General features: G+C 64.6%; 1 protein-coding gene across 1 annotated transcript; it reads right to left on the bottom strand.

Annotated features, from left to right (window-relative positions):
• Positions 1-1,105: 1,105 nt before the first annotated feature.
• ACADS (acyl-CoA dehydrogenase short chain) lies at positions 1,106-7,987 on the bottom strand. Its single transcript, XM_036354415.1, has 11 exons — positions 7,720-7,987; positions 7,253-7,612; positions 5,079-5,230; positions 3,909-4,058; positions 3,619-3,730; positions 3,080-3,231; positions 2,638-2,808; positions 2,336-2,473; positions 2,043-2,138; positions 1,858-1,914; positions 1,106-1,719 (listed from the first exon to the last, which is right to left on the bottom strand). The coding sequence occupies exons 1-11, from the start codon at positions 7,985-7,987 to the stop codon at positions 1,567-1,569; spliced, it is 1,809 nt and encodes a 602-aa protein (XP_036210308.1). The 3' UTR covers positions 1,106-1,566.

Here is a 7,987-nt window from a genome sequence, read left to right as displayed (position 1 = left end):
GCTCCCAGGTGAGGTGGTCACACCTGCGCTCCTGGGAGGAGCTCTGAACCCACCCAGCTCCCGCACCGAGCCAGGGCCCAGGAGCCTGAGGGTGTCGGCGGGGCGCTTACCTGGGGCAGGAGCCCCACCAGCCGGCCCTGCCCTGGCGCTGCCTGTCCTCGGAGCTGGGGGCAGCAGATCCAACCACGGGCGTCATTATCAGGAGGGTCTCACCTGAGCGCCCACACCGCCCGCACTGGCCCGCGCCGCCTCCCCGCCCTTGCTTGCCCTCAGGTGGTGGAAATCAGGACCTGATTCCCCGCGGGGAGCTCCTCTCCACCCCCCACACCCGCCCGGCTCCAGGACACCGAGGCCAGGTGCTGGCGCAGCGAGTGGGCCCAGGGAGCCTGTGCTTAGGGGAGGGCACTGCCCGCCGGGTCTCTATCTGGCCAAGGTCAAGGCCAGCCTTGCCACGCGCGGGCGAGTGGGAGGCTGGAGCTGCCATCTCGGTGGGGGTGGGGGCGCAGCAGCCTGCCTGGCACAGAAGTCCACGCGTGGCGATGGCCGGTGTGTCCGGTGCCCCTTTGGCGGTCGCTCCAAGTGGGTCATTTCCCCACTGTCCTCCCTCCAGACCTCACAGCAATGCCTGGTGTTTGCTTTCCTTCTCGTTTTCTCTCCGCTCCCTTCACGGGGCCACAGCGATGGAGCATGGGCTCCAGCCCCAGGCACCTTGGCCCAAAGCCTGGTCCCCGACCAGGACCTCCTGGCAGGCTCAGTGCTGCCCCCGCCCCTTCCAGCCCGCCCCCCCCCCAGCACTCACACGGGGCCTCTACCGCTCTGCTCCTCCCCCAGCCCCCTCCGGCCCATCTGGCACCTCCTTTCCTCGGTGGAGAGCAGGGGCCACTCTCCTGACACCCAGGAGGTCCCGGAGTGGCTCCTTCCGGCCTGTGTCACCCGCCTCTCACTGGAGCTCTCCGGGCGGCCAGGCCTGTGTCACCCGCCTCTCACTGGAGCTCTCCGGGCGGCCAGGCCCTCCTGCGACAGGCGGACGCGCTGGTCAGAAAGCCGTGGGAAGGAGCGTCTGCCTCCGGCAGCTCACAGGCAACCTCACAGGCAAGGACACGGCTCGGACAGGTCCGCTTTATTGCTCTCAGTTCCCACCCTGTCCCTCCCACCCGACTCCTCTGTGGGCTCCTGCTGCTCTGAAGTGACTCCAGCCCCACCCACTCCTCCAGACCCCTGACCTCAGGGAAGACAGCAGCCGCTGCAGTCCCAGGCCCTCCTGGCCTCCTGCTGAGCACCAGGGCCCACGGCAACCAGGGCGCCCCCAGTGGCCACAGTCCTTCCCACGGCCCTGCCTTCAGGAGGCCGTCCCCGGATGAATAAGGCACGTGGTGAGGGGGAGCGACAGGACAGAGCGTGGGGCGGAGTCCTCACGCAGGGCACAGCCCCTGGCCTCGCCTTCCCCAAGGCTGCCACACGTGGGTCGGGGGCCACACCAGGAGGGCTGGGCGGTGGCCTGGCCCCCGTGGAGTCCTCCCCACAGTCAGGTCCGCAGCCGCGGGCTGGGCGTGGCCGGCCCCGGGCTCAGCTCCGGTAGCTCTTGAGCAGGTGGCCCGCGATGACCAGCCTCTGGATCTCACTGGTGCCCTCGTAGATCTCGGTGATGCGGGCGTCGCGGTAGTGCCGCTCGGCCGGCATCTCTGTCACGTAGCCCATGCCACCCAGGATCTGAATGGCCTACGGTGACAGGCAGGGATCAGGGGGGAGAAGACGCCTCCAGGCGGACAGACAGGGGCAGGATCAGCCACACAAGGACAGCTGGGAGGGGCGGCCGGCTCGACTGCTCAACCCGGCCTCGCCGCCCGGGACACTCACCTGGTGGCTGATGGCAGTCGCGGCCTCCGATGCAGCCAGCTTGGCCATCGCTGCCTCCTAACAGCAGGGACGGGGGTCAGAAACGGCACCACGTGCCCCGCACCTGCCTCTGAGGGCAGGCCTGGGAGAGCCCCCTGGAGCAGCAGGAATGGGACCCCCACCCCGGCTTCTCCCTTCCCAGGCACCTTGGTGAAAGGCTTCTTGTTGTCCTTCAGCATGGCAGCGCGCCAGGTCAGCAGCCGGGCACTCTCCAGGGCCAGGGCCATGTCCGCCAACTTGAACTGCAACAACCAGGCCCCGGCCTCCAGTCAGCACCTGCCCTCCCCCGCTCCCTCCCGCGGAGGACAGCAGGGAGCAGGAGGACAGCAGGCAGCAGGAGGACAGCAGGGAGCAGGAGGACAGCAGGGAGCAGGACGCTCCTCGTCGCCCGGTTCCCTCCCAGGCTCCAGGCCAGGCTCCTGGAGTCTCCACCTGGTACCTGGATGCCCTGGAGCTTGGTGATGGGCGCCCCAAAGGCCTTGCGATTCTCGGCATAGTTCACAGCACAGTCGAGGGCGGCCTGGGCGATGCCCAGTGCCTGGGAGGCGATGCCAATGCGGCCCATGTCCAGGGTTTGCTGTGGGGACCGCCCCAGTCAGTAGCTGGCCAGCTGGATGCCAGGGCCTCGACCCAGGGGCCCACCCCCTGCCAGGCTCACCCCCCCCACCCAGCTCACCCCTCCGCCCGGCTCACCCCCCGCCCGGCTCACCCCCCGCCCGGCTCACCCCCCGCCCGGCTCACCATGGCTATCTTGAAGCCCATCCCCAGCTCCCCCAGCAGGTTCTCCTTGGGGATGCGACAGTCCTCAAAGATGAGGTTGGCCGTGGACGAGGCCCGGATGCCCAGCTTGTCTTCCTTCTTCCCCAGCGAGAGCCCGGGCGTTGGCATGGGAACCAGGAAGGCACTGATGCCCTGGGAGAGCAGAAAGCCCAGTCGGTGCCATTCCCAGAGGCTGCCCGGGCCACGCCCCTCTACCAGCACCTGCCGGGTCCCTTCCCTCACTTCCCTCAGGACCTCGGCCGTGACGCCCTCTGCTGGCCCCTCTGGGGAAGGTGCCGACACCAGTCCCCGGCCAGTGGCAGGCAGGGGAGGGGGAAAGCTCCCAGGGACCCAGAGCACGAAGCTCTGAGCTTCGTCAGAAACTGAAATGACGGCCGAGGCCTCCGTGGTCTCCGGTCCCCACCTTGTGGTGCAGGGACCTGTCGGTGCTGGCAAAGACCACGGTGGCCGAGGCGTCCCAGCAGTTGGTGATCCAGGCTTTGGTGCCATTCAGGACCCAGGAGTCACCCTCTGCCCGGGCGGAGGTGGCTGCGGCTCCCGCGTCGCTGCCATTGCCTGGGGGCACACAGACTCGTCCAGGCCACCTCCACCCCCGCCACCCACAGGCACCGGTGCCAACTGGGCCGGAGCCCAACCTCAACCCCCAGGCCCCTGAGAGGAAGCTCCAAGGCCACGCCAGCTCCACAGCATTCAGTGCAGGGAGAGGGGGAGGCGGGAGGGGGAGGGGAGGGGGAGGGGCGTGTAGCAGCTTCAGGCAGGGGACCCCAGCACGAGCGTCCCTGCCAGCAGGAGGTGACCTCCCAGTCAGCACAGGTCCCAGCTCCCGCCTCCCCGGGGGCAGCAGCTCCAGTCTGTCACCAGCTGCTGAGACGCGGAGGCGAGGGGAGGGGACGGAGGGGAGGGGACGGAGGGGAGGGGACGGAGGCGGGCCCCACTGTGTACCTGGCTCGCTGAGGGCAAAGCAGCCAATCTTGTCGCCGCTGGTGAATGGCGTGACCCACTTCTGCTTCTGCTCCTTGGAGCCAAACTTCATAATGGGCCCCAAGTAGAGGGACTGTGGGGGCAGAGGGAGCAGTCGGAGGCCTCAAGCCCAGGCACCTGCCCGCCCAGGACCCACCGCAAGGCCTGTTCTCTCCAGAGCCCGAAGGACCAAGGAGCCGGACACGTGGTGAGTGCCTGCCCAGGGGAGCCCCCCGCCACCCGGGTCCCCGAGGTCCGGGACGGGGACTCACATTGTTGACACTCATGATGACGCCGGTGGAGGCACAGCCCCGGCTGATCTCCTCCATGGCGATAGCATAGGCCAGGTAATCGAGGCCGGCGCCACCCAGCTCCTCCGGCACGTCCATGGCCAGGAGCCCGAGCCCGCCCATCTTCTTCACCTGGTCTCAGGGAAGGAGTCACCCTCAGCACACCTCCCTCAAGCCGCCCTGGCCCACACTCCGCACCGCTCACCTCTGCAGCCACAACCACTGAGCAGCAGAAGGCACAGAGGCGCCAAGGTGAGAAGCGTGGCAGCAAAGTACCACAGTGACCTTCTCTCAGTCCCTTAAGCATACCACACACACCCCTCCCCACCACAGGACCTTTGCACATGCTGCTCCCGGTCAGACATGACCTTTGTCCACTAGGTATTATCTCCTCCTCCCCTTTGGTTCTCAGCTCAAGCCACCACTTCTTGGGGCTGTCACCCCAGTCTCGCCACACCTGTGCCTCTCCCCTGAGTGCTTATGCAGTGGGAATGTCACCTGTTGCTGTGCTCTTTGATTAAGGTCTTTCTCCCTGACCATGAGGGCAGACGGTGTGCCTGCTCACTGCTCCATTCCCAGTGACAGCGAGAGGATGAGCGAGTGGGGAGAGCCGAGGAGTTTCATTTGGGTAACGGTGCTCGTGGTGGTGAATTACCGAGTGCCGGCCTAGAAACGTGCCCACTCTGCCGAAGTGCTGTGTGTGCGTTCTCGCAGTGCAGTCTCTCTCCGAGAACGGTGCTGACTCAGCGAGGGAGACGGGCACGTTTTTAACCCTCTCACCAACTTGCGTTTCATCAACGTATGTGACAACAGCACACAGGACTGTTGTGAGGACAGAGGAGCTCACACTTCCCAAGCAGGGGGAACAGAGCCCAGCACGTGGCAAGGGCGCGTTTTGAGTGTTATTATTAACACCATGCCTGCTACCCAGTAAGCATGGCCACCAGCCACCACTATTACTGTTATTCCAAAACTTAAATCCCGGCCACGGGCCTCATGCTGAACCCGGGGAACTTCCAGAGCATTTTCTGGGTCCCAAGACCTGCCGCCTTCGGGTTCCTGACTAGAGTCTCCGTGTCATTGGCTGTCACCATCACTGGTGGAGCCAGCCGAGGGCACGCTCCACCCTGGGCTGCTGAGGGCGGCGCCTACCTGAGCCGCTGGGAAGCGGTGTTCCTTGTCTATCTCGGCCGCGATGGGAAACAGCTCCTTCTCAGCAAAGTCCCGGCAGGTCTGGCGCAGCATCTGGTGTGTCTCGGGCAGGTCCACGGACTGGTAGACAGTGTGCAACTGCCGGCGGAGAGCTGCCAGCAGGAGCGGTAGCGGGAGGGGGTGCGAGAGGCCTTGGTTAATGACAACAGGGACCCACTCTCTCCGTGTCTCCACCAGGGATGGTGCTGTCCCCGAGGGACATGGGAATTGTCCGCAGACACTTGGGTGTCCTGACTGAATGGGGAAATGGTATCCGTATGGAGTGAGGAGACCAGGGAGGCTGCGAAACATCCCACAATGCACAGGCCAGTCCTCGCCACAAAGAATTATCCGACCAAATGTCAAAGTGCTGCTACTGAGAACCCCCAAGATAACTGCTTATAATGCTTTTTTTTTTAAGTATATTTTTATTGATTTCAGAGAGGAAGGGAGAGGGAGAGGTAGAAACATCAATGATGAGAGAGAATCATTGACTGGCTGCTTCCTGCACGCCCCACTCTGGGAATTGAACTGTGACCTCAATGCTTTCTAAACACTCTGCATACATGATCCCACCCCATCGTCAGTAAAATGCCAATAAGAATGATGATGATGATGATGCTGTCCACAAGAGCACAGCGCTGTGCCCTTAAAGGGTCTTAACCTCACTGAGCCTCAGCTAATACTCCCTGTGGAGGATGACATTATTGAGTCTCTGGGGAGAGGAGGATTAAGAAGATACTGCCCCGCTGGTGTGGCTCAGTAGTTGAGCACTGACCTAGGAACCAGGAGGTCACGGTTTGATTCCCAGTCAGGGCACATGCCTGGGTTGCAGGCTCGATCCCCAGTGTGGGGGGTGCGGGAGGCAACAGGTTGATGATTCTCTCTCATCATTGATGTTTCTCTCTCTCCCTCTCCCTTCCTCTGTGACATCAATAAAAACATATATGTTTGTGTGTGTGTGTGTGTGTGTGTGTGTGTGCATATATATATAGAGAGAGAAAGAGAGAGAGGGAGATTTAAGGAGATACTAACTGGCCCTAGCCGGTTTGGCTCAGTGGACAGTGCTGGCCCGCGGACTGAAAGGTCCCAGGTTTGATTCTGGATTGGGGTGAGTGTGGGAGGCAAGCCATCCATGTGTCTCTCTCACATCGATGCTTCTCTCTCTCTCTCCCTTCCACTCTCTCTAAAAATCAATGGAAAAATATCCTTGGGTGAGGATTAACAAAAAATGAAAACAAAATAAAGAGATAATATAGTTGGAAACATTTAGGGCAGCGGTTCTCAACCTGTGGGTCGCGACCCCTTTGGGGGTCTAACGACCCTTTCACAGGGGTCGCCTAAGACCATCAGAAAACACATATATAATTACATATTGTTTTTGTGATTAATCACTATGCTTTAATTATGTTCAATTTGTAACAATGAAAATACATCCTGCATATCAGATACTTATATTACGATTCATAACAGTAGCAACATTACAGTTATGAAGTAGCAACGAAAATGATTTTATGGTTGGGGGTCACCACAACATGAGGAACTGTGTGAAAGGGTCGCGGCGTTAGGAAGGTTGAGAACCACTGATTTAGGGAGGTTGAGAACCACTGATTTAGGGGAAAAGGAAGGAACTGACTGTAGCTAAGGCCTGGCAGGGCCCTCGCGGGCATTCCCTCTGCTGTTACCGGGGCGATGGGCCCGGCCGGGCCCTGGGTGTCCCTGGGTGTCCCTGGGTGTCGCGCGCCCGCTGCACGCGAGGGGAAGCGGGGAGGGTGCAGCCCTGAGCTCGCTCCGCTCCAGGCCGGCGCTGGGTCGGTCCCCACAACCGAGGACAGCACCCCCTGCGGCCCTGACTCAGGGGCCAACTGAGGCAGCGGCCGCCAAGGTCACCGCGCTGGGGGCACCCCCGCCGACCGGCCCCGCGCAGGGCGCACCCCGAGCCCCGCGGGGAGGAGGGGGGAGGGGCGCGGTGCGGCCGAAGCTGGGGGGGGGGGGCCGCGAGGGGGGGACCGGGGGTCGGCGGAGCGCGGGTCGGAGGAGCCCGGGCCGCGCAGGCGCCGGGCCGAACTGGGGCAAAGGTCACGGCCGCCCCGCCGGGGACCCGCCCGCCCGGGGCCGCGGGGCCGGAGACTCACCCCCGCGGACGGGCCCGCAAATCCGGGCGAGCATCGCGGCGGCGGCCGTGAGGACGGACACGGGACGGACGGGCCGCTCCTCCAGCCTCCGCGGCCCGGTTCCGGCTGCGGGTCGGCGCCGCGGTCCGTTCCCGCCCTCGAGGCGGGGCCTCCGCGCCCGCCCGCCGCCCTCCTGGCGGGGACCGCCCGCCTCTGTGACGTCCGGGGGCCTCCTCCCCGAAGCCTCGGCCGCCGTCCGGCCCCTGTGCCCGCCCGCGGGCAGCGACCCCCCGCCAGCTCGGGCCTCGGCACCGGCTCCCGCGGGGGTGCGCCTTCCCGCGGGCTCAGGGCTCGCCGGGCCGCCTGGTGCCCCCCGCAGGCCTCACCCCCGGCCCCGCCCCCGCCCGCGAGCCCCGGGGACGGGCTGCCGGACGGAGTCCTTCCCCCGCGGCTGTGCCGGTGCGGAGGTGGGCGCCGCTGCCACCTGCCAGGGTCCCGGGGCCGGGGGACCGCCCTGCGGCCGTGCGCGGGGCCCTCAGCGCCCTCCGGGGGCAGCTGGGCACAGGGACAGCCGCGCTCCCCTCCAGGCCCCCGCCGCCTCCGGGCGCCTTCCCCGCACCAGCCGCCAGGCGCCTGCCGGGCCTTCGGGCCCTTCCACCAAGGGCGCAGCACCTTGATCTTGGCCTTCCCAGCCTCTACCTGGGAAGCAAACTTCTGTTCTTTATTATTAGCCAGAGGCCCAGCGTGAAAATTCAT

The sequence above is a fragment of the Myotis myotis genome, unplaced genomic scaffold, assembly GCF_014108235.1.
Source record: "Myotis myotis isolate mMyoMyo1 unplaced genomic scaffold, mMyoMyo1.p scaffold_m19_p_20, whole genome shotgun sequence".
NCBI lineage: Eukaryota > Metazoa > Chordata > Mammalia > Chiroptera > Vespertilionidae > Myotis > Myotis myotis.
Note: the sequence above shows the minus strand (reverse complement) of the source record. Positions and strands in the feature narration are given on the sequence as shown.

Bases quoted from the DNA above. Each gene is read 5' to 3' on its own strand.
- ACADS (XM_036354415.1), bottom strand. From the start codon at position 7,987: ATGAATTTTCACGCTGGGCCTCTGGCTAATAATAAAGAACAGAAGTTT. The intron at 5,231-7,252 runs GTGAGTCTCCGG...TCCTGCTGGCAG, and splicing joins TTGCGGGCCCGTCCGCGGGG to CTCTCCGCCGGCAGTTGCAC. The intron at 1,915-2,042 runs GTGCCTGGGAAG...CCCTGCTGTTAG, and splicing joins ACAAGAAGCCTTTCACCAAG to GAGGCAGCGATGGCCAAGCT.